At 45.7% G+C, this 26566-nt stretch overlaps 1 protein-coding gene across 1 annotated transcript in view; it reads left to right on the top strand.

Moving 5' to 3' along the window:
* Window positions 1-18283, top strand: part of LOC149441115 (bromodomain and PHD finger-containing protein 3-like) — a 58782-nt gene extending 40499 nt beyond the window's left edge. Inside the window, exon 3 of the mRNA XM_089657716.1 lies at window positions 17860-18283. Within this exon, the coding sequence (XP_089513842.1) occupies window positions 17860-18061 (202 nt within the window). The 3' untranslated portion in view covers window positions 18062-18283. The remainder of the gene's footprint in view (window positions 1-17859) is intronic.
* Window positions 18284-26566: the final 8283 nt, after the last annotated feature.

The raw sequence follows: 26566 nt of genomic DNA, 5'->3' as shown, positions 1-26566 counted from the left end.
TGTGAAGCAAAAAGATCGGCCTCCTGTACTCCCCACTTGCGAACTGTGTCTAGAAAGACCTCCTGGTTGAGAGACCAGTCGTCGTGACTGATTGGCTTCCGACTTAGTAAGTCCGCTAGGGAGTTTTGCAATCCTTTTAAATGAATGGCAGAAATCGAATGCAGATTTAGTTCGGCCCAGGCTAGAATGTTTCCTGCAATCCTCTACAGAGAAGGGCTCCGTGTACATCCCTGTTAGTTGATATAAGCCACTGCAGCTATATTGTCCAACTGGATCTGTAAGTGACGGTCCAAAAGCTTTGTTCCAAAGGCCTCCAATGCCCTTTGAACTGCCATCAGTTCCCTCTGATTCGAGGATCTCTGAGACTCTTCCCGAGACCACAGCCCCTGGGCTGCCATGTCTTCTAGATGAGCTCCCCAACCATAGCTGCTGGCATGGGTTGTAACAATGAGCGGAGCCAGCTGGTTCCACTCCAGTCCCCTGGCCAGATTTACTTCGTTTCGCCACCACTAGAGAGATCTTTTGACCCTGGACGGGAGCTGGACTGCTTGATCTAATGTAGGTCCCAAACCCTCAACAGGAACACCTGAAGAGGCCTCTGGTGGAGCCTTGCCCACGGGACCACTGGAAAACAAGAAGTCCTAAGACCTACTGCTCTTGAAACCTCTTACTGACACCAGCAGATTGCATTGCAATCCTGCTAGCGGCTGGTCCATCCTCAGGAATTTTTCCCGAGGGAAGGAAAATTTTCTTCTCCAGCAACGAGATCTCATATCCCAGGTAGACTACTCTCTTGGAGGGAGTTAATGATGATTTGTCCCTGTTCACGAGCCAGCCCAGACTCTGAAGGAAACCCTGAGCCACCTCTAGCTCCTGCTGGTAAGATTTGGCCACGAAGAGAAGGTCATCTAAATAAAGAATGATGGTGATAGACCTCATCCTTAGGGGAACTAAGGCCTCTGCCAGTACCTTGGTAAATATTCTCAGCGCTGAAGCCAGTCCAAAGGGTAGGGCCTGACACTTCCAGTGGAGGACCTGCGAACCCGTATTTACTGCAATTCTCAGGTACCTCTGACTTGCCTGATGAATGGGGACGTGAAAATATGCATCCCTTAGATCCAGTGTGGCCATAAAACAATTCTGAAAAAGGATATTTCTTACAGAATAAATCGATTCCATCCTGAAGTATTTGTACTTCAGTGGCCGATTTAGAGGACGCAAGTTTAAGATCAGTTGAAATTTGCCTGAGGGTTTTCCTACGACAAATATGTGGGAATAACAGCCCATACCCTGATCGCTCTGAGGGACCTGAACTAGGACCTGCAGGTCCACTAAATCCCCAGTTGGACCGCACAGAGCCTGAGCCTTGTTCCGGTCCTTGGGTAGATTGGTCACCAAAAATCTGTTCGGGGGACAGGAGTCGAATTCTAACCTGTAACCCCTCCGTATTAGGTCTAAAATGTAGGGGTACTGGGAGATAGGTCCCCAATCTCCCCCCCCCACTGGGACACTCAAGTCATTGCGACTTGGAGGGGTCTTAAGGAGGATTGAATAGAATCCCCCCTTTTCCCCTTTTCTTGTGTCCCGTCCAATGTTTCTTGGGCTGACCTTCCCTAACCTGCGGCGTCTGTGATTTCGGACGAAAAATTTTCCTGGGATAACCCTTCTTTTTATTCTCAGGAAAGGCTTTCTTTTTGTCGGCCGTACGCTCTAAAGCTTCTAAACCTGGCCCAAAAAGACTATCACCCGCGAAGGGCAAGGCGCAATTTAGACTGAGTCCCCTGCCCAGGTCTTTAACCATAAGGCTCGCCTGGCCGAATTTACTAAGGCCAAAGATCTTGTGGCTACCTTAACCGATTCTGCTGAGGCGTCTGCGAGAAACCCTACTGCCTTAAATAGTAAAGGCAGAGATTTTAGAATCTGCTGCCTTGACGTTCCCGCCGCCAGATGATTCTGCAACTGGGTAAGCCAGCACTCCAGGTTTCTGGCTACACAAGTAGCTGATGGGGCCAGCTTAAGACTAACTGACGAGGATTCCCATGCCCTACACAGCAAGACTTCTTTCCTTTTATCCATGGGGTCCTTTAGAGCCCCCATATCCTCAAAGGCCAAATCCATCCTTTTGGAAACTCTGGATAAGGGGGCGTCCAATCTTGGAACTTTGTTCCAAGGTTGGGACGCATCCTCGTCAAAAGGAAATCTTCTTTTTAAACTACCGGGAAAAAAAAGGGTTTCCTCTCTGGGTTTTCCCACTCCTGCTTAATGGTATCAACCAGGGAGCTGTGGACTTAAAAGACCCTACTCTTTTTAGCATGAAGCCCCTGGTACATCAGGTCTTGCTTGGATAGACACTCTTTCTCCTCCTCAATCTCTAAGGTCTCGTAGATAGCCTTCAGGAGATCATCCACATCTTCTAGGGCTAACTTATGCCTAGAATTTCTGGAGGTGCTTACTTCCTCTTCGTTATCTGCCTCCGAACCTGAACCCGCCTGAGAGGAGGGAAGGGACTGAGGGTCTTCCTCCTCCGAGTCTTCCTGCCTAGCTGACACTACTGCTGCGGCCGACTGCGTCCAAGGGCCCAGCGGTATCTGCATTCTGTCACAGGGACCTGAAGGAATGGAATGTCGCTGTCATGTCGTATCCTTAATATAGGTTAACACCTTGTGACAGGCTGTGAAGGACTCATCCTTAACCAGGCTATCTATGCAGCTGCGGCATAGGGGTTTTTCACAAGTAGACCCCAATTTATCCGTGCACACTTCTTCTTCGGAGTCTGAATCTGGGTCCTGTCCTGGGTCTTAACCTAAAGAAAAAAGACAAAACACAAGGCGGGCCCTCATCTCTAATCTTCCTCCACACACCCTGTGCTAGGGGAGATCTGCAGTGTGCCCCACCGTCACCTGCCCTCAGAGACTGGGGGAACAATCACCCAGCCCCCAGGAGTCAGCTAAAGGGATTGTCCCCAAGGCTACCTGAGAGGAGCTCATGCCGTAACCAGGATCCGCTTGCTACGATGAGCCAGCTTCCATGGCATTCCGTCTGGCGTGGTCCACAGCTTCTGCTGGTTTCCACGTCTTACCGACCACCCGAGTGGATGCCTGTGCCTTCTTTCTTCCTGGAGACTGGAACCAGCATCTCTGGTGACCGGCGATGACATCACCGCGCCGGACTTCCGGTCTTTGGAATGCAAAACCACGCCCACCGGAAGTTGCACCTGGTCTTCCTTCCGCCCTGCACACTTGCACAACCACGCTAGAGGGAAAGAAGTTCTCCCAGGCCCCAGAGAGAGCGGATGCCTTGGGCAAGGGACCAGTCAGCAGCGGTCCCTCACCTGAGGATGAAGGCTTATCCACAGCGCAGCTCCACTCGTGTCGGGAGAGGAGGTAAGTGAACCTCCGGATCTTACACTCTTCCAGGACCCCCCCCCACAGAGTGCAGAGACCCCTCAGGTTCCAAGGTGTGTTTCTCCGGATCAGGAAATGCTAAAAACTGGGGATGGAGGCCCGCCTTTTAAAGGCGTGGGGGCTGCCGTGTTTCCTGACCCGGAGGGAGGAGCTCTACATCTCAAGGGGCTGTTCTGGAAGACGCAGGGAGAAAACATGTTACGTCTCGGAATTATTTATTTCAGGTACTTTATATAGCGCCGTCAATTTACGCAGCGCTTTACATATATATTGTACATTCACATCAGTCCCTAATCCTCAAGGGGCGTACAATCTAAGGTCCCTAACTCACATTCATACATACACATACTAGGGCCAATTTAGACAGGATCCAATTAATCTACCAGCATGTCTTTGGAGTGTGGGAGGAAACCGGAGTACCCGGAGGAAACCCACGCAGGCACAGGGTGAACATGCAAACTCCAGGCAGGAGGTGCCGTGGCTGGGATTCGAACCAACGACCCTAGTACTGCCAGGCGGAAGTGCTAACCATTTAGCCACTGTATTTATAAGACTCCCTTTGATATAGCTGGATATGATCCTCCATTGTACTTTTAAAAGTGGGAAAAGGAATTAGGAACAAAATTGAGCAACAAAAAAAATTAAATATTTACTTTAACACATGGGACGATGAACATGAACACCATAGAAATAAATTAAACATTTTTAGTTAGATGGTATATTACACCTAGTATTGCACATAAACAATGACCTGAAAGGGGGGTGAGATGAAGGCACCAATGTCACACATTTGGTGGGAGTGCCCTAAAATACAAAAGTTTTGGCAAGAAATAACCCAATATATACAAGAGATTCTGCAGATAATACTGAAGGACCAGTGGGTCCATTTATTTCATATAACGGAGACCTCAGTGAAACAATTTAAGAATAGAGCAATATCTCGTCTAATAAATGCGGCTAAAGAACTTCTCCCTAAATTTTGGCAAACACAAGATCCACCAAAAATAAAGGATTGGATAAATAGAGTTTAACCCCTTGACGCCAACGTAACACAAATATGCTGCATCACAGAACTGGGCTTTTTTCCGTGGGGCCGCATATTTGCGTACCCGTCTTTCTAACTATCGGGACCCGGGACTCCCGATTCTGGGTCACATGATCGCTGTGATAGCCTCTGATTGGCTATCACAGTGATCAGTCACTGTACAGCCCGGCCCCCTTGTGTTTTTTTTTGTTTTGTTTTGTTTTTTCTCTTTCTGTGAATGGAGGAGAGAGCTGCATTGTATCTCTCTAACTCCTGGCATAGAGGGGGAAAAAAAAGTTTTGTAAAAAAATAAAGAAAATAAAGAAAAATACCTAGATCAAGGTTTGGTCTAGTTCAGTGCCAGGGTAAGTGTTTGGGTTAGGGTCAAAGGTCATGATTAAAAAAAAAAATTGGGTGTCAGTGTGTTTTAGGTAAAAAAGACAAAAAAATGTGCACTATTGTTTCTGGGCTGTACTAGAAGTACAAATAACATACACATACAGTCAGGTCCATTAAATATTGGGACATTGACACAATTCAAACATTTTTGGCTCTATACACCACCACAATGGATTTGAAATGAAATGAACAAGATGTGCTTTAACTGCAGATTGTCAGCTTTAATTTGAGGGTATTTACATCCAAATCAGGTGAACGGTGTAGGAATTACAACAGTTTGCATATGTGCCTCCCACTTGTTAAGGAACCAAAAGAAATGGGACAATTGGCTTTTCAGCTGTTCCATAGCCAGGTGTGTGTGTTATTCCCTCATTATCCCAATTACAGTGAGCAGATAAAAGGTCCAGAGTTCATTTCAAGTGTGCTATTTGCATTTGGAATCTGTTGCTGTCAACTCTCAAGATGAGATCCAAAGAGCTGTCACTATCAGTGAAGCAAGCCATCATTAGGCTGAAAAAACAAAACAAACCCATCAGAGAGATAGCAAAAACATTAGGCGTGGCCAAAACAACTGTTTGGAACATTCTTAAAAAGAAGGAACGCACCGATGAGCTCAGCAACACCAAAAGACCCGGAAGAGCACGGAAAACAACTGTGGTGGATGACCGAAGAATTCTTTCCCTGGTGAAGAAAACACCCTTCAGAACAGTTGGCCAGATCAAGACCACTCTCCAGGAGATAGGTGTATGTGTGTCCAAAGTCAACAATCAAGAGAAGACTTCACCAGAGTGAATACAGAGGGTTCACCACAAGATGTAAACCATTGGTGAGCCTCAAAAACAGGAAGGCCAGATTTGAGTTTGCCAAACAACATCTAAAAAAGCCTTCACAGTTCTGGAACAACATCCTATGGACAGATGAGACCAAGATCAACTTGTACCAGAGTGATGGGAAGAGAAGAGTATAGAGAAGGAAAGGAACTGCTCATGATCCTAAGCATACCACCTCATCAGTGAAGCATGGTGGTGGTAGTGTCATGGCGTGGGCATGTATGGCTGCCAATGGAACTGGTTCTCTTGTATTTATTGATTTGACTGCTGACAAAAGCAGCAGGATGAATTCTGAAGTGTTTCGGGCAATATTATCTGCTCATATTCGGCCAGAACTCATTGGACGCCGCTTCACAGTGCAGATGGACAATGACCCAAAGCATACTGTAAAAGCAACCAAAGAGTTTTTTAAGGGAAAGAAGTGGAATGTTATGCAATGGCCAAGTCAATTACCTGACCTGAATCTGATTGAGCATGCATTTCACTTGCTGAAGACAAAACTGAAGGGAAAATGCCCCAAGAACAAGCAGGAACTGAAGACAGTTGCATTAGAGGCCTGGCAGAGCATCACCGGGGATGAAACCAGCGTCTGGTGATATCTATGTGTTCCAGACTTCAGGCTGTAATTGACTGCAAAGGATTTGCTACCAAGTATTAAAAAGTGAAAGTTTGATTTATGATTATTATTCTGTCCCATTAATTTTAGTCCCTTAACAAGTGGGAGGCACATATGCAAACTGTTGTAATTCCTACACCGTTCACCTGATTTGGATGTAAATACCCTCAAATTAAAGCTGACAGTCTGCAGTTAAAGCACATCTTGTGCATTTCATTTCAAATCCATTGTGGTGGTGTAAAGAGCCAGAAATGTTAGAATTGTGTCGATGTCCCAATATTTATGGACCTGACTGTATATGGTATCACTACGATCATCGAGATCTGGAAAATGTATTTTGGGTTGTTCTTTGGTGGTTGGTTGTGGTAGTAACAAGAAACACAGCTAAAAAAAAATGATTTTGGGCCAGTTTTCCTTTGATAATAAAAAAAAAAATCTGGAGATATCCATTACCATTTACCACTAAATGAAAGCCCACTTTGTCCTGAGAAAAACGCGGTATAATTCACCTGGATGTACAAAGCAGCTGTGATGATATATATGGTTTTACTAACACAAGTCAACGTTGCAAAATTGTGCTTAGGCATTTAGATTTGTTTTACCCTTAGGTATGAAGGGGTTAATATACATCTAGGATTGAGGAGTTACATCATTTGGATGTAGACCAAATGGAAAAATAAATAAAACTTGGGGCGGATGGTACAACTTTAAAACATCAAAAAGATATCTCGAAGTGGTCGGAGGTTAAAGAGTAGGATGAGCCGAGATAAAAAAGAAACAATGTCCCATAGGAGGGTAGGAGAGAGGAGATATGTGAGATTAAGTTAAGTTAGATTGAAAGAATACTTGAGGAACCAGAAGCAAAAGAAAATAGAAAATAAAAAGGAGAATAAATTGGGGGCGGAAGGTGAAGGGAAAAAGGTACATATTGTTTAAAAATTTGTATGTTGAAATGTTGGTTGTAAAATTATTTAGTATGGAAAAAATGTAATAGAAGATATAATAAAAAAAAAATCCCCATCCCAAATTGTCCATCAGTCCCGCAGACACTTGGGGCACCTGGCTAGTTAGGCCCAGCCCCAGGCAGAGCCTTGGCCTGTGGGCCTATGCAGTAGTGACTGAGACTCCAAGTCCTCGGCCCACAGATAATAGTGCCGAACCAGCGATGGAGAGCACGCCACTGACTATACTGAACCCCTTCTCTGCTATAGGCAATCCAGGTTTTTCTGTCTAGTGTTCAGGAGTAAGGACCTGCAGGGACCTTTGGTTCCATAGCCTTATTCCGTTCCCCTGATTTTATTTTTTTTTTCCCTGTGGATATCTTTATCTAGATTCACTGGTCACTCAACTCTGGCCAACGAGCGCTTTCAGACCTTAGCTAAGCGCTGAGTCATTGGGCAGTTGGACAGCTAGACTGGTGTCACCATGTTACCTGAGGGTATCTCCCCTTTTCTGCCTCCCAGACGTGCCATGCAAGCCATTGTTTTTGGCGCTGTAATATCTCAGTACATTGCACTGTTTATAAATTGATAGCTGAGGAAGCCACTGTGTGGTTGGCTTATCACTGGATCCCAGCTACTCCCTCCTCCAAAAAATAAAAACACAATATGCCTCGGTGACTCTGTGCAGGTGAATAGAGCACCCTGGTAAAAGCATGTCATTGTCCGTGCCTATCACGGTCCCCAGGTTCACGAGGCGTGATCACAGGGTTCATGCGTGCTTCACTTAGAAACAGCCAGAGGCCAAAATGGCACCAAGATAAAAATGGAGCAGCTAGCATAAACCTTAGGTCATATGTGGGCACATACCACAGACCTGGTCTGTGGTATGTGCTCACATATGACCTAAGGCTTATGCTAGCTGCTCCGTTTCTAGCCTGGTGCTATTTTGGCCTCCAGCTATATGGCTTGCAGCTCTGCCATGTTTCCAGGTGAAGCGCGCATGAAGCGGCAGACTCATGTTTGTATGTGTGCATAGGTTTTCCCTGGCGCTATTCCCATGCGGCAATAGGCATTGGTGGCCAATCCACTCAAAGCAGTTGGACATGTTCTTGGTTGTCCCCTTTGGTTACGCACTGACTGGCTAGCTCCGGTAAGGTTTTGCCTTATTCTGCTTGCTTTGATAACTGTCTGCAACACTGGAAACGTCCAAGGCCGCCTTTTGTGGCTCAAAGCACTTGTGGTCTGTTACTCCTTTGGAGTAGGCCATTCTGCAGATGTGAACCTCACCTCCTGTGGTACACCTTCCCATTGCTAGGTGACATGCTATACTGGGATACTGGTAGTGGAATTTCCTTCCTTTAAATATTTGCAGACTCCAGGGCAGAATATGTCACCTGCTTTACGTTTTCCATGGCGTGGATGCGTTGCAGCCTGTGTTGGCCTTGGCCCTGGTGTCTGGCACTTACTTAATGGGCAAGGCTTTTGCTGTAAGTTTCGAACATCACCATGTGGATCAGATGTCTGTGGATCTGGCAGACCAGGTGGATCCTGGACCTGCAGGCTCTGCATTGCCTCGGGCTAGTTTAGAGCTTCCAGCTGGAATCCATCCGTTTGGTGGTGGCCTCTCCTTGTGTGGGGTATTTGCTAGCATCCTTTAGATTCCAAGGGTGCATATCTGTACTCTTCCATGTGCAGAGACATCGGCCGTTCCTTCCCCTTGCATTGGGGACACTCATCAATTTGGGGTGCTCCCCTTCAGGCCAGCCTCGCCTGCACGAGTGTTTCTTGAATCAGCTTGGCCTAATCGCTCTGGTCCAGTGAGAAGTCCTCCCTGCTGTCTTGTATGCAGGCGCTGGATCACATGGTGTCCACCTCTGGTCCAGTCCCATATGCCTAGTTCCACGCTAGAGTCTGCAGAGGGAACTTCTGCCCCCACTGGGACTTTTACAGTCTCCCTAACCTAGGCCTGCCTTCTGTGGTGACTCTGGCCCCCCTGCCTTGCAAGCTGGGAAGTCCTGTCTTCCCCTACTCTGGCTGATTGTCAAGACAGATGTCAGCCTGTCTGGTGGGGGTTAATCCTTGGTTCAAGAGGCTGCTGGACTCCAGAGGCGACTCATCTGTCCATCTTTGTATTGGAGCTGCTAGTGATTAGCTGTTTCTGGAGCAGACCTCCATTCAAACCATTTTGGTTTCATTTGGTTAGTGGTACGCTGTCATGGCGTGGCTAGTCAGGGATGTTCTCCGATGGATGCCTCTTTGGAAGGACCACTTGTCCTAGTGTCTGGTCTACCACTCTGCCCTCCCGTCTCTGTCTTTGATGGCATGGCTATAGAAATTTAGTGTTGGGAGACTGGAGTTGTCAGGTTTGATATTCTCTACAATGTTGAAGGCTCACAGGAGGATATATCCTCACACCATGGGAGGCTTGTTTTGCTGGGTGCGGGGATCTGGGTGACCATCCATGAGCCTCTCAGTGGCTTGGGTATTGGCCATCAGGGTCCAGGGTTTTTCTGTATCCCCTGGTCAAGCACTTCATGCTTTGCAAATTTTTTTTCTGGTGTGCAGCCCAGTACCACAGTGGGGCTTGGCTTTGGTTCTTTCCTTTTCCCGAAGCCTTGCATTGGAGAGCATTGCGGTATTCCCCTGCTTACTCTTCCTCACTAAATGACTTTCTTGATCATCCTCACCTCTGCAAGACAGGTGTCTGTGCTGGCAGCCTTGTCTTGTCAGTCTCCCTCTTTGCTTCTACACAAGGATGAGTTGGTTTTTGTCTGGCTGCTCCTTTCCTCCAAAGGTGATTTTTGTTTTTTTTTTAACTTAACTGTGGACTTGGCCTGCCTTCCTTGTGTCAACGTCCATTGCATCCCATGGGGGTGGCGGTGCTCTTCTTGGCTTATCCAGGTGGCTCTTGTGTGCTTGCCCATTACAGCCTTTAGTAGGAGGTCTGATTCTTTTTTCTGTTCACAGCTTCACTGTTGACTGCTGTTTAAGGCTCCTTGTTTGCCCCTTTAGGGGTTGTTTGGGTAGCTGGCATGCGTGCCTGGTTGCTCCAGTTCCCTTTCGGTTTGCCCACTCCATGCTGAGGTACTGCTTTGGGACATCCCTATGGTCAAGATTCAGAAGAACTGTGTCCATCAGTGAATGTAAAAGAAATCAGGATTTTTTTTGTTGCCATAAAATCCCTTTCTCGGAGTTCAGAAAAAGGGACTTTACAGTAAGTAATGGTTTTGCACAGAGCCCTGACATTCATCTTCTGGGGTTAACTGCCGTCACTACAGGCTCCATCTCTTTGGTGAGTGCCCCCATAGGAAGCATCTATAGATACAGATAGTGTGGCTTGGCCCCGCCACCTGCTTCCTCATCACGGGATTTGATTGACAGCAGCAGGAGCCAAACAGGACAAATAGAGAGCGTGATTCTCCTTAGCTGGGGCAATGACAGCAATGAAACCTGACAGGCTTTCTTCTCCCTCACTGCTCCCTCTCCACTCTATCCAAAATTAAAAAATAGTTTTGCCTTTTAGATATATATAGATATATATATACCCTCCTATGGGACATTGTTTCTTTTTTATCTCGGCTCATCCTACTCTTTAACCTCCGACCACTTCGAGGTATCTTTTTGATGTTTTAAAGTTGTACCATCCACCCCAAGTTTTATTTATTTTTCCATTTGGTCTACATCCAAATGATGTAACTCCTCAATCCTATATGTATATTAACCCCTTCATGCCTAAGGGTAAAACAAATCTAAATGCCTAAGCACAATTTTGCAACATTGACATGTGTTAGTAAAACCGTATATATCATCACAGCTGCTTTGTACATCCAGGTGAATTATACCGCGTTTTCTTCAGGACAAAGTGGGCTTTCATTTAGTGGTAAATGGTAATGGATATCTCCTGGATTTTTTTTTTTTTTTTTTTATTATTATTATCAAAGGAAAACTGGCCCAAAATAATTTATTTTTTTAAGCTGTGTGTTTCTTGTTACTACCACAACCAACCACCAAAGCACAACCCAAAATAAATAAATACATTTTCCAGATCTCGATGATCGTAGTGATACCATATACCATAAAATTGAAAATCTGAATAAAGATAATAATGAAAAAAACCCCACAAATTTATATATATATTTTTATATAAATATATATATATATATATATATATATATATATATATATATATATATATATATTTTTTATATATATTTATATATATATATATATATTTTTTTTTTTTTTCATTATCTTTATTCAGATTTTTAATTTTTCTTTTCACAAAAGTGCAAAAGAAAAATATAGTATACAGAATCCCGATACATAGGAACCAGGCCGGAGATCAAAGCAACAAATGAAGAACAAATCAACAGAATAACTAAATGTAATATACCCTGCAAGACAAATAAGCAGAGGAAAGTTTGTCAAGATCCAATAACCTCCCCTACCCAGAGTTTCTTGAGACGATGAAGATCAGATTCTAAAAGGTGTGTCTCTTGTAGAAGGGCAATATCTGCTTTTAAGTGACGTAAGATTTTCATCCGTTTGCCCAGAGAGCGTAGGCCCTTTAACGTTCCAGGAGATGACCTACATGACTCCATAAGGATCAAGTGCGTGGTATATCAAAGCAGTGCTCACTGGCAAAAGGATGAAAGACAAAAAGGATGAGCTCACCTGAGACAAGGAAAGGAAAAAAAAAAAAAAAATACCCCACTAAGGGTCACAGGCCTGGTCCCTGCCTCCGAGCGCATAACAGAAATAGTGTAATAACCAACTGTTAGAGACAGTATCACAATGGGTGAATGAATATATGAACAGAGACCAAACAAAAGAAATCGAGATGGAAAAACAAAAACCTAGGAAACCCAGAAATGTCTAAGAACTTCACTCTGTTTGAGGTACACTCCACAATCAGAATGTCCAGCTTCCAAACCCCTGTATGATAAAAGGACTCACATTAGTGAGCCATATAGAGCGCCAGAGGGGATGCCAAGTGGGATGTGGGAGGAGCGCTCCACCTTAGGATATAGAAGCTGGCCACCCCGAATGAAAGCTGGGAGTGTGGTTTCAGGGAGGACAGTAACTCTATTTAAAATCAATGCAACAGGATATGAAAACAGATCAGGCCGCACTGGAAACTGAATAGGGTGCTCAGGCCCGAAACATACATGAAAACCATAGGGATGTACCCTCCCTGAGAAATGCATACAACATGACGGGTATATTAAAAAAAAGGGAGGAGAACAACAGAATGTACTTTAGGCACAGTAGAGGCCAGAGGATAACAAGTCCTCCAAAGGATAAGCCAGCCCGTCTTGGGCTCGTCAGGTAGTTCCTCTATGTTTGGAGGCGACAGTATAGCGTCCGTGTTTAGATGGGTGCTTCGCTGGGCTGCTTAGATGCTTGTCGATGGTGGTCTCATCCATTGCATGATTAGAAGACAGGTCACCGCCAAGGGAACATAAGCGTAACACCGCTGGATAGGCCAAAGAAAACTGTAGATCATGCTGGTGAAGTAGGGAGCTGGTTGAGGCAAAAGATTTGCGTTGTTTCGACACTTCCACAGAGTAGTCAGAAAAAAGCAGCAATTTGTGGTTGTCCATTATAAATGTCCCACCTTTGCGGTAGTATTGCAAAATAAGGTGTTTATCTGCATAATTGAGGTACCTGACAATTATTGGTCTGGGCCTCAGCTGGTGGTCTGGGTCAGAGTCTTGTGGCGGTCCCACTCGATGAGCCCTTTCCACAACACAGGGATAATGTAGGCCTAAGGCCTCAGGAATGCGGTGGCTGCAGAGTTCCATCAAAGAGGATGGTTTATAACTTTCTGGTAGACCAATAATGTGCAGGTTGTTCCTACGAGATCTGTTCTCCAAATCCTCTAATTTGCCAAAGATGGTTTGCGGTATGTTACTTGATGCAATTGCTTCTCTATGCAATTCCGTTCTGCTTCCTCCAGCCTATGAATCTGGCTATGAAATTCCTGCCGCAGCTGTTCCATACCTTGTTGCACCGCCTTGTCGACTGCTTCAGCGATCAATGGGGTGAGTATGCTGGCTGCAGCCTGAGCGATCTTCGTGTGTGAGAAAGCTCTGTCTTCTGCCTGCTGCAGAGATGGCAGAATAGGGAATAGGGATATCCACATGTTAGGTTTGTTGTATGTTGTGGCCATCTTGGAAGTTACCTCCGGCCCGGAGTCAGGATCCTGCCGGGATCCCTGGGACGATCGAGGAGTGGAGTGCTCCAAAAAGAAGTCCATCTGGTCCCCTAGGGCGGGGGGTATGAGAACCGCCCGGGTGAATGTTGATCTGGCGCGGTATCAAAGTGCAGAGGGCAGCAGGGACAGTAACAGCGACAGGTCACTCCATCCTCACACGGTGCTGGAACTGGAAGTCTCTAGTTATACTTTAAGCCTTTAGAACCACTTTAACAGTTTCCAGTCCAGCAACAGGGGAAGGGCTGCAGTGATGACAGAGATGTGTTTTGGTTTTTTTTTTTTTTTTTTTCAGCTGGCGATTTCCTACAAGGTACAAGTAATCCTAGTGGCTGTGGATCCTCTGGAACCCACCCTGCTACCTGCTCCTGCCACTGCCTTTACTAGGCTCTCCCAAGCAATTGGGGAGCCTAGTGAGGATGCAACCAGCAGCATCCAGTTACTGCAGCACACTAGAAGGAACTGGTGGTGTTTCTCCCGCTGTATGACATTATGTAAACGACAATCACACCACACATGTGAGGTATTGCCGCAAACGTCATAGTGAGAGCAATAACTCCAGCTCCAGACCTCCTGTGACTCTAAACTGGTAACCTGTAAAGGCTTTTTAAGTGTTGCCTATGAACATTTGTAGGTACTGTAGTTTGGAACCGTTCAACGAGTGTACACAATTTTGAAACTGTGACATGTTTATTTACTTGGCATAAATTCATCTTTTTTTTAACCATTTTCCCACCATCCCATAGCAGATGTACTGCTACAGGGCGGCTGCGCTGTGCAAAATCACGTAAATATATGTGCTTTTGCATTTCTGGGTAGGGTCGTGGGTGCACCGCCCTACCCGCGCTGCTATTGACTGCTGAAGATGTCAATCATCAGGTACTGGCCAGAACTCTGTGATCATCGGCGAAGCTGAGAGGGGAAAGATCTGTGTGTAATCAACACAGGTCTCTCCTGTCGGCATTGCCTTGAGTTTTTTTTTCTCTCAGTAGCAGAGATATAAAGCAGCAGATCTCCTTTAGTAAAACCCAGCACAGTACACAATCTAACTATTCCCTAACACAGTTAACCCTTTGATCACCCAGATGTTAACCCCTTCCTGCCCAGTGTCATTAGTACAGTGTCAGTGCTTTTTTTAGCACTGATCACTGTATTCGTGTCTGGAGATGCCAGTGGCAGTTAGTCAGTTCCCACCCAGTATTAGAATGCCCACTGCAGTCCTGCTATAAGTTACTAATCGCTACCATTACTAGTATAAATAAATACAAAATACACTTATTGGGATTATTTTTAACAAAGACGTGTAGCAGAATAAATTTTGGCCTAAATTTATGAAGAAATGTATTTTTTTTTATTTTTGTATTGGATATGTTTTATAGCAAAAAGTCAAAATTGTCTTTTTTTTTTTTTTTTTTTCTTTTTTTGTTTATAGTACAAAAAAAAAAAAAAAAAACAGAGGTGATCAAATACCACTGAAAGAAAGCTCTATGTGGGGAAAAAAGAACATACGTTTAATTTATGTACAGCATTGCATGACTGCGCAATTATCAGTTACAAAATGCAGTGCTGTATTGCAAAAAATGGCCTAGTCAGGGAGGGGGGTATATTTTACCAAACATTTGGTTATTATATTACGTTTTTGTACATCAGAGTTTATTTTTTCCTCAAAATTTTGTGTTTTAAAAACCACTGCGTAGATATCACGTGACATAAACATATGCAACACGTACCATTTTATTCTCTAGGGCTTCTGCTTAAAAATATATAATGTTTGGGGGTTTTAAGTAATTTTCTAGAAAAAAAAAAGTTTTTTAAATGTAGGAAAGGAATGTCAGAACTAGTCACTGGAAGTGGTCATTTACTGTTTTATATGTGCTGTGCCTCATGCAAAGTCCCATGGGCAATTTTATGTTTTTAAATAACGTGGGGGAAGCAGGGGTGGGTAGAAGGCGTGGGGGCAGTTACAAGCACTAATCTTCATGTATGGCTTTCAGTGAAGCAGCTGAAAGCTTTCTTTCTTCCTTTTTTCCCTTTTTTTCTTTTCCCTTTTCCTTTTCTTTCTTTCCGTCCCTTCCCTGTCCTTCCTTCCTTCCCTGTCCTTCCTTCCTCCACTCACCCTCCTTGTCCTTCCTTCCTCCACTCACCCTCTCTCCCTGTCCTTCCTTCCTTCCTCCCCTCTCCCTCTCTCCCTGTCCTTCCTTCCTTCCTCCCCTCTCCCTCTCTCCCTGTCCTTCCTTCCTTCCTCCCCTCTCCCTCTCTCCCTGTCCTTCCTTCCTTCCTTCCTCCCCTCTCCCTCTCTCCCTGTCCTTCCTTCCTTCCTCCCCTCTCCCTCTCTCCCTGTCCTTCCTTCCTTCCTTCCTTCCTCCCCTCTCCCTGTCCTTCCTTCCTTCCTTCCTCCCCTCTCCCTCTCTCCCTGTCCTTCCTTCCTCCCCTCTCCCTCCCTCCCTCCCTGTCCTTCCTTCCTTCCTTCCTCCCCTCTCCCTTCCTCCCCTCCCCTCCCCTCTCCCTCCCTCCCTCCCTCCCTGTCCTTCCTTCCTTCCTTCCTCCCCTCTCCCTCCCTCCCTCCCTGTCCTTCCTTCCTCCCCTCTCCCTCCCTCCCTCCCTCCCTCCCTGTCCTTCCTTCCTTCCTCCCCTCTCCCTTCCTCCCCTCCCCTCTCCCTCCCTCCCTCCCTCCCTCCCTTCCTTCCTCCCCTCTCCCTCCCTCCCTGTCCTTCCTTCCTTCCTCCCCTCTCCCTTCCTCCCCTCCCCTCTCTCCCTGTCCTTCCTTCCTTCCTCCCCTCTCCCTTCCTCCCCTCCCCTCTCCCTTCCTCCCCTCCCCTCTCCCTTCCTCCCCTCCCCTCTCCCTCCCTCCCTCCCTGTCCTTCCTTCCTTCCCTCCCCTCTCCCTCCCTCCCTCCCTGTCCTTCCTTCATTCCTCCCCTCTCCCTCCCTCCCTCCCTGTCCTTCCTTCCTTCCTCCCCTCTCCCTCCCTTCCTCCCTGTCCTTCCTTCCTTCCTCCCCTCTCCCTCCCTTCCTCCCTGTCCTTCCTTCCTTCCTCCCCTCTCCCTCCCTTCCTCCCTGTCCTTCCTTCCTTCCTCCCCTCTCCCTCCCTTCCTCCCTGTCCTTCCTTCCTTCCTCCCCTCTCCCTCCCTTCCTCCCTGTCCTTCCTTCCTTCCTCCCCTCTCCCTCCCTTCCTCCCTGTCCTTCCTTCCTTCCTCCCCTCTCCCTCCCTTCCTCCCTGTCCTTCCTTCCTTCCTCCCCTCTCCCTCCCTTCCTCCCTGTCCTTCCTTCCTTCCTCCCCTCTCCCTCCCTTCCTCCCTGTCCTTCCTTCCTTCCTCCCCTCTCCCTCCCTTCCTCCCTGTCCTTCCTTCCTTCCTCCCCTCTCCCTCCCTTCCTCCCTGTCCTTCCTTCCTTCCTCCCCTCTCCCTCCCTTCCTCCCTGTCCTTCCTTCCTTCCTCCCCTCTCCCTCCCTTCCTGTCCTTCCTTCCTCCCCTCTCCCTCCCTTCCTGTCCTTCCTTCCTCCCCTCTCCCTCCCTTCCTGTCCTTCCCTCTGTCCTTCCCTCTCCCTCCCTCCCCTCTCATTCCCATGTCTGTCCGTCCTTCCTTTCGTCCTTCCTTCCTTTCGTCCTTCCTTCCCTCCTTTCTTCCCTCCTTCCTTCCCTCCCCTCTCCCACCTTCCTTCCTCCCCTCCCCCTTTCCTTCCTCCCCTCCCGCTCTCTGTCCGTCCGTCCTTCCTTTCCTCCCCTCTCCCTCCCTGTCCGTCCGTCCTTCCTTTCCTCCCCTCTCCCTCCCTGTCCGTCCGTCCTTCCTTTCCTCCCCTCTCCCTCCCTGTCCTTCCTTCCTTTCCTCCCCTCTCCCTCCCTGTCCTTCCTTCCTTTCCTCCCTCTCCTTACACTGTGTGTCACACCGCTGACCTCTGCACTGTACGTCATTTTGTTTCTCTATTGATGTAAAACATTTATTTTCTTTTTATGTTTACTTTGCTTCATGTTAATATTGGTAAGGTTGTTGTTAATATTTATTTTTGTACCTTATGTTCTGCTTAAAACATTTTAACAGTGCCATTTCATGAGATAATTACAAGAACCTGTTTAGGGGCTGGGCAGAGTAGAAGTTGGGTGGGGCAACTGGTGGCAAGTAATTCTTCTTTAGGCCAATATTCCAATATTGCACTACAAATCCCTCCAGACTGCTTCAAAAATGCCCTAAGGCTATTAAACAGAGATATTAATGGACAAGCAAAGTGCACATAGTTAACCCTATTGAGACTGAAACACCTTGCATGCTCATAGAAGTATTTTGTTGTATCCAGGAGACAACCCAAGGTCAGAATGGACTTAAACATCCCTGTGCTAAAATACTGTATTGCTGGAATGTGGTCAGTGGATTTGGTGACATAACCTTCCCTAGCATTCATGAGAATAAGCACTTACAACGTCTGTTACCCTTTCAGGTTAATTAAGATCTCTAGTGGAGTTTGTTTGCAAAAAAAGACCCAGTTCATGCGTCATCTACACAGTTACTGGCTGCTCAAACGTCAGTCTAGGAATGGTGTTCCTCTTATTCGAAGACTTCATTCTCATGTACAGTCTCAAAGAAATGCAGACCAGGTGAGAACAGAAAGAAATTTGATAAGGGTTTACAATCCTCTGTAATATTATGTGTAAATTTGAAACATGGTTTCATCCAGATTTTCAAAAGTTTGTAAATTTTAATTTTCTCCACCAAACAGCTGTAAGACAAAGGGACTATTCATAGATATGGACTCCTGCAAATGGGAAGTTATGATGGCCTTTTGCTATTGGATCTGATGAAATGTCATGCAAACTGATTATTAAGTAAATATGTATCTAGCATACTAAAAATGTTAACAGTCATTATATGGTTGACCTATTTTGTCGGGTAAATATGACCAACATGTAATTGCACTTTTTTTAAATGGATTGTTAGAGTTTGGTTACATTCATTTTATATATTAAAAGAAAAAAAAAATCAGAAAAAACATGACATGAACGATTTTAAATTTGAATGTCAGGCAGATAAAGGAAAATGCAATTAAATGCAGTTGTGCAAATGTATTTTTACATACCAGAAGCAGAGGTGCTGTACGTTAAGTATTGATTATCATAGTGATCATTCATTCTACAGGTGAAACTCGAAAAATTTGAATATCGTGCAAAAGTTCATTTATTTCAGTAATGCAACTTAAAAGGCGAAACTAATAAATGAGATAGACTCATTACATGCAAAGCAAGATAGTTAAAACCGTGATTTGTCATTATTGTGATGATTATGGCTTACAGCTCATGAAAACCCCAAATCCACAATTTCAGAAAATTAGAATATTACATGCAATCAATTAAACAAGGATTGTACATAGAACAATATTGGACCTCTGAAAAGTATAAGCATGCATACAGTCAGGTCCATAAATATTGGGACATCGACACAATTCTAACATTTTTGGCTCTATAAACCACCACCATGGATTTGAAATGAAACGAACAAGAAGTGCTTTAACTGCAGACTGTCAGCTTTAATTTGAGGGTATTTACATCCAAATCAGGTGAACGGTGTAGGAATTACAACAGTTTGCATATGTGCCTCCCACTTGTTAAGGGACCAAAAGTAATGGGACAGAATGATAATCATAAATCAAACTTTCACTTTTTAATATTTGGTTGCAAATCCTTTGCAGTCAATTACAGCCTGAAGTCTGGACCGACTAGACATCACCAGACGCTGGGTTTCATCCCTGGTGATGCTCTGCCAGGCCTCTACTGCAACTGTCTTCAGTTCCTGCTTGTTCTTGGGGCATTTTCCCTTCAGTTTTGTCTTCAGCAAGTGAAATGCATGCTCAATCGGATTCTGGTCAGGTGATTGACTTGGCCATTGCATAACATTCCACTTCTTTCCCTTAAAAAAACTCTTTGGTTGCTTTTGCAGTATGCTTTGGGTCATTGTCCATCTGCACTGTGAAGCGACGTCCAATGAGTTCTGAAGCATTTGACTGATTATGAGCAGATAATATTGCCCGAAACACTTTAGAATTCATCCTGCTGCTTTTTTCAGCAGTCACATCATCAATAAATATATAGAGCCATACATGCCCACGCCATGACACTACCACCACCATGCTTCGTTGATGAGGTGGTATGCTTAGGATCATGAGCAGTTCCTTTCCTTCTCCATACTCTTCTCTTCCCATCACTCTGGTACAAGTTGATGTTGGTCTCATCTGTCCATAGGATGTTGTTCCAGAACTGTGAAGGCTTTTTTAGATGTCGTTTGGCAAACTCTAATCTGGCCTTCCCGTTTTTGAGGCTTACCAATGATTTACATCTTGTGGTGAACCCTCTGTATTCACTCTGGTGAAGTCTTCTCTTGATTGTTGACTTTGACACACATACACCTACCTCCTGGAGAGTGTTCTTGATTTGGCCAACTGTTGTAAAGGGTGTTTTCTTCACCAGGGAAAGAATTCTTCGGTCACCCACCACAGTGTTTTTCCGTGGTCTTCCGGGTCTTTTGGTGTTGCAGAGCTCACAGGTGCGTTCCTTCTTTTTAAGAATGTTCCAAACAGTTGTTTTGGCCACGCCTAATGTTTTTGCTATCTCTCTGATGGGTTTGTTTTGTTTTTTCAGCCTAATGAAGGCTTGCTTCACTGATAGTGACAGCTCTTTGGATCTCATCTTGAGAGTTGACAGCAACAGATTCCAAATGCAAATAGCACACTTGAAATGACCTTGTATCTGCTCATTGTAATTGGGATAATGAGGGAATAACACACACCTGGCCATGGAACAGCTGAGAAGTCAATTGTCCCATTACTTTTGGTCCCTTAACAAGTGGGAGGCACATATGCAAACTGTTGTAATTCCTACACCGTTCAACTAAATTTGGATGTAAATACCCTCAAATTAAAGCTGACAGTCTGCAGTTAAAGCACATCTTGTTCGTTTCATTTCAAATCCATTGTGGTGGTGTATAGAGCCAAAAATGTTAGAATTGTGTCGATGTCCCAATATTTATGGACCTGACTGTATGTACTCAGTACTTGGTTTGGGCCTGTTTGCAGCAATTACTGCCTCAATGCGGCGTGGCATGGAAGCCATCAGCCTGTGGCACTGCTGAGGTGTTATGGAAGACCAGGAAGCTTCAATAGCGGCCTTCAGCTCTTCTGCATTGTTCGGTCTCATGTCTCTCATCTTTCTCTTGGCTATGCCCCATAGATTCTCTATGGGGTTCAGGTCAGGCGAGTTTGCTGGCCAATCAAGCACAGTAATCCCACGGTCATTGAACCAGGTTTTGGTGCTTTTGGCAGTGTGGGCAGGTTCCAAGTCCTACTGGAAAATGAAGTCCTCATCCCCATAAAGCTTGTCTGCGGAAGGAAGCATGAAGTGCTCCAAAATCTCCTGGTAGACGGCTGTGTTGACCCTGGACTTAATGAAGCACAGTGGAGCAACACCAGCAGATGACATGGCTCCCCAAATCAACACAGACTTGGAACTGTGGACTGTGGAAACTTCACACTGGACTTCAAGCATCTTGCAGTGTGTGCCTCTCCATTCTTCTACTCTGGGTCCTTGGTTTCCAAATGAGATGAAAAGTTGCTCTCATCAAAAAAGAGGACTTGGACCACTGAACAACAGACCAGGTCTGTTTTTCTTTAGCCTAGGTAAGACGCTTCTGATGTTGTTTGTTTTTCAGGAGCAGCTTGACAAGAGGAATACGACAGTTGAAGCCCATGTCCAGGATCCGTCTGTCTGTGTGTGTCTGTGTGTGTGTGTGGTGGCTCTTGATGCACTGAATCCAGCTTCAGTCCACTCCTTGTGAAAGTCCCCAACACTTTTGAATGGCCTTTTCCTGACAATCCTCTCCAGACTGTGGTCATCCCTGCTGCTTGTGCACCTTTTTTCTTCCACACTTTTCCCTTTCACATAACTTTCTATTAATGTGCTTTGATACAGCACTTTGGGAACATCCAACTTCTTTTACAATTACCTTTTGAGGCTTTCCCTCCTTACGGAGCGTGTCAATGATGGTTTTCTGCACAACTGTCAGGTCAGCAGTCTTTCCCATGATTGTAATTCCTACTGAACCAGACTGAGAGACCATTTAAAGGCTCAGGAACCCTTTGCAGGTGTTATGGCTTAATTAGCTGATTAGAGTGGGACACTTTGAGCCTAGAATATTGCACCTCACAATATTCTAATTTTCTGAGATTGTGGATTTGGGGTTTTCATGAGCTGTAAGCCATAATCATCACAATTATGACAAATCACGGCTTGAACTATCTTGCTTTGCATGTAATGAGTCTATCTCATATATTAGTTTCACCTTTTAAGTTGCATTCCTGAAGTAAATGAACTTTTGCACGATATTCAAATTTTTTGAGTTTCACCTGTATAGCCCATCCCTATAGACCAGCGGTAGGCAACCTTTTGAGCACAGCGTGCTGAAAAATGTTTTCAAAGAAATTGAGAGTGCTGGTTTTATTTAAAAAAAAAAAAAAAATCATCAACTTCACACTCTCAATCACGAAAAGGAATTATTTATAAAGTAAATGCTGTAAACTTTGAGTAATAGTGAGAAATTAACACTGTACGCTTTCATGCCTCAGATCAGCCCAAATCCCTGCATCTTCACACCTCAAATTACTGTACCCCCTGCGCATCTGTCCCACCATTGTCGTTCCCCCTGCTCATCTGTCCCACCATTGTCTCCCCCCCCCCCCGCTCATCTGTCCCACCATTGTCTCTCACCATTGTCTCCCCCCCGCTCATCTGTCCCACCATTGTCTTCCCCCCCCCCCCCCCCCCCGCTCATCTGTCCCACCACTGTACCCCCCTTCTCATCTATACCACCACTGTACCACCCTGCTCATCTGTCACACCACTGTACCACCTGCTCATCTGTCCCACCACTGTACACCCCTGCTCATCTGTCCCACCACTGTACACCCCTGCTCATCTGTCCCACCATTGTACCACCTTGCTCATCTGTCCCACCATTGTACCTCCTTGCTCATCTGTCCCACCACTGTAGCCCCCTGCTCATCTGCCCCACTATTGTACCCCCCTTCTCACCTGGACCACTATTGTACCCCCCTGCTCACCTGCCCCACTATTGTACCCTCCTGATCATCTGTCCCACCATTGTACCCCCCTGCTCATCTGTCCCACCATTGTACCCCCCTGCTCCTCTGTCCCACCACTGTACCCCCCCGTGCTCATCTGTCCCACCACTGTAGCCCTCGTGCTCATCTGTCCCACCACTGTAGCCCCCGTGCTTATCTGTCCCACCACTGTAGCCCCCGTGCTTATCTGTCCCACCACTGTAGCCCCCTGCTCCTCTATCCCACCACTGTAGCCCCCTACTCCTCTGTCCCACCACTGTATCCCCCCTTGCTCATCTGTCCCACCACTGTACCCCCGTGCTTATCTGTCCCACCACTGTAGCCCTCTGTCCCACCACTGTACCCCCCGTGGTCATCTGTAGCCCCCGTGCTCATCTTTCCCACCACTGTACCCCCCCTTGCTCAACTGTCCCACCACTGTAGCCCTCGTGCTCATCTGTCCCACCACTGTAGCTCCCTGCTCCTCTGTCCCACCACTGTAGCCCCCTACTCCTCTGTCTCACCACTGTACCTCCCTGCTCCTCTGTCCCACCACTGTACCCCCCTGCTTCTCTGTCCCACCACTGTACCCCCCTGCTCCTCTGTCCCACCACTGTACCCCCCTGCTCCTCTGTCCCACCACTGTACCCCCCTGCTCCTCTGTCCCACCACTGTACCCCCTGCTCATCTGTCTCACCACTGTACCTCCTGTCCCACCACTGTAGCCACCTGCGCCTGTCCCACCACTGTAGCCCCCTGCTTCTCTGTCCCACCACTGTAGCCCCCTGCTTCTCTGTCCCACCACTGTAGCCCCCTGCTTCTCTGTCCCACCACTGTAGCCCCCTGCTCCTCTGTCCCACCACTGTAGCCCCCCATGCTCATCTGTCCCACCACTGTACCTCCTTTCTCATCTTCCCCACCACAGTACCTCCCTGTATATCTGCTCCACCCCCTTGTTATCTGCCCCACCACTGTATCTCCTGTACATCTGTCCCACCTCCTGTACCCCCCTGCTCTTCTGCATCATGGCTGTAATCCCTGCTCCCGTCCCACCAATGTACCTCCCTGCACGTCTTCCCCACCACTACACCCCCCTGCATATATACCCTGCTCCTGCTCATCTGTCCCACCACTGTACCCCCCTGCTGATCTGTCCCACCACTGTACCCTCTTCTTATCTATGATATGCGCGATATGCAGAGCGGTACAAGGATGCAGAGACGAGACATAGCTGCCTGTCCTGACGCACTCATCCCTGTTGATTTGCCTCCCACATCCAGCCCAGGTGTTTGTTTGTGATTTCACAGACAAGTATCTGGAATGGATGGATGCGCAGGGATGAGCTCACGACAGGGGCCTTTTCCAGGAAGCAATGGGCCTATGTGCAAGGTCAAAAAAGTGCGGCCCAATGCGCCGCTGCAAAAATTGGATGTGATTTTCATTGTGCTAAATACTGACTGTAGCTTAAAGGGACGCAGAGTGCAGGAGTTCAGTAGTAAATGAGGCAAAGGTTCAGTAGTAAGTGAGGCAAAGTTCATGGGTCCAGGCGTAAGTGCCACAGAGTTCAGGGGTCAGGAGTAAGTGATGTAAAGTTTCACGAGTAGGTGACACACAGGTTCAGGTTCATTATTATTTTTTTTTTTTTTTCTACAAGGTTCCAGAAGCTTAACAGTAATTCCACAAGCTATCACCTGATTATGATTTTTTTTCATTCACCAAGCAATTCATCTTTCTAAAGATGGTGGTTGGGGCTAGCAGGACTGTGATTGGCTTTAGCAGGGGCCAATCACAGTCCTCCTCCTCCTCCTGCAAACAGGGATCGCCCCCCCTAGCAGAACTGCACCCATGCTCTTCCCCATCACAAAATTAGAAGATTGCAGCTACAGCAATGTTAGAGAAACTAACAATGCTTCCCATCTTGTAAAATGTGTGGGGGCACAGTGCCTCCCCTTCAGTGCAGCTGCGGTCCAGGGAATTCTGAGATTGTAATGCATTAGTACAGCAGAAGCTGTGTCTCACTGACACTTCCTTGCATCGCTGTGCTGATGAGGAGGGAGTTGTGTGCCAGCAAAAGAGGCTTTTGTGTGGCACTTGTGCCAGGGGTTGCCTACCCCTGATACAGACAGATGAGATACAACAGACTGTTGAGGAGGAAAATGTACAATGTTTATTTTCCTCCTAGCTAGAGAAGTTTGTAGGGAAAAAGAAAAGATCTGCTGAAAAAAAAAAAGTAAAACTAGTTCAGTGTCAGTTAATGGCAGATAGTGTCAGTTAATGGCAGTGGCTGTGGCAATGTAAGAACTGATTCACACGTGCGGTGCTGATTGAAGCTCAGGTTTCACAGCTAATTGATACAGTAGTTGTTCACAGGTTCAGGAGAGGATTAGCTCAGGATCTCATCTTGTTCAAACATATGCGGTTTAGAAACCAATCCCATAGAAGTCAACAGACTGTAATCCGCACATGAACCGGACCATGCTGCTTAAAAATTGGTCATGACTCTTTTTAAAACCACACTGAAACCGCACTGCCAGTGCACTGGACATATGTGAACAGGCACCATAGGAAGCAATGTTTTTTTTGTCATGTCATGCAGTTTGGATGCGGTTCAAACTGCATCCAGTCCGCATGTATGTGAACGGGCACAAAGTGTCATTTAGTGTTGGCGTGTTTAGGTAGGATAAAAAAAACAAACAAACTGCCTACTTCTGTTTCTTTGCCCTACTACAAAGTACAAAGAACAAATAACATGCACGTATGTGGTATTGCCATGATCGTCAGCAGTAGAATTTATTTTGCAGGTTATTCGGTGGTGGCACATGGTAATGGCATAGGAATATACTACTATATATTATTATTTTTTTTACTATTCTTAGCCAGTTTTCCTTGGATAATAAAACAAAATCAGGATGTATCTAGTAATGCCTGGTTCACACCAGTGCAGTTTTTACTGCTTGTTGCTGAAACGCACTAGTCCATTTAATGTGGTTTCCTATCGGACGCACTCACATTTTATGATTTTTTTTTTTGCGCTGCTGCGTTTCAAGAAAGGGTTTTTTGGAAAGGGTCAGGGACTTATTAAAATGCAAAATGTTGCATTTTTCAATTGATTTCAGTGCAGATGCCGCAGAAAACGCATGTAGTGCGTTTTTGATGTGTTGTGCATTTTTAATCTGCCCAGCAACAAGTCCAATAGACTTCAATGGAGATGCCACAGAAAATGCATGTAGTGCATTTTTGACATGTTTTGCTGTTTTTGTTTTTTTTTTTTTGCAGACTAAAAACGCAAAACGCTTCAAAAGATGCGTTTAAAAATGTGAAAACTGCATCATTATTATTGTGAACCAGGCCTAACACCACCAAATGAAAAAACAATTTGTCCTCAAAAAAGATATATAATCCACCTGAATACAAAATTGGTCATGAGCGTTAAAGTTTGTTTTTTCACTGTGATCTTGAAGGGGTTCAAGATACAATTCAAGGAAAAGCATCATATATTCAGAAGAATGTTGAGACATTGCATTGTACATAATAGAGCTGCATAATCATCCAAACAGTGTGTTTGTTTTTCTTGCATCTAATAAGGTTACTTAGCGGTATAAGTCAAGGAAGCTTAGACCTCTGCTTTGTATTAATGTTGCTTTACTAAACAGAAAATTTTGTATATAAAAGCTAATACAATTTTAGAAAAAAACAATGCTTGAGGTGATTGTAGCCGTATTAGTGCATTTGCGACAGAAACAATTGAGTACTGTCCGTGATACTTTTTTTAATTTGAACTAACATACAATTTTGAGGACAAGCTTTCGGGGTATGTCCCCTTCTTCAAGGTCCAAGCCGTACTAATCACAAAGTTTTAGCAGAATGTTAGAAGAGATGTGGGGGATGAAGAAAAAAAAAAAAAAGACGAGATAAAACATCCCCCACATCTCTTCTAACATTCTGCCAAGATTTTGTGATTAGTACTGCTTGGACCTTGAAGAAGGGGACATACCCGAAAGCTTGTCCTCAAAATTGTATGTTAGTGCAAATAAAAAAAGTA

Source organism: Staurois parvus, unplaced genomic scaffold (assembly GCF_062004578.1).
Source record: "Staurois parvus isolate SC_StPar_1 unplaced genomic scaffold, SC_StPar_1.0 ptg001025l, whole genome shotgun sequence".
NCBI classification, from domain to species: Eukaryota; Metazoa; Chordata; class Amphibia; order Anura; family Ranidae; genus Staurois; species Staurois parvus.
The sequence above is the reverse complement of the archived record's forward strand: the minus strand, read 5'-3'. Positions and strand labels throughout refer to the sequence as shown.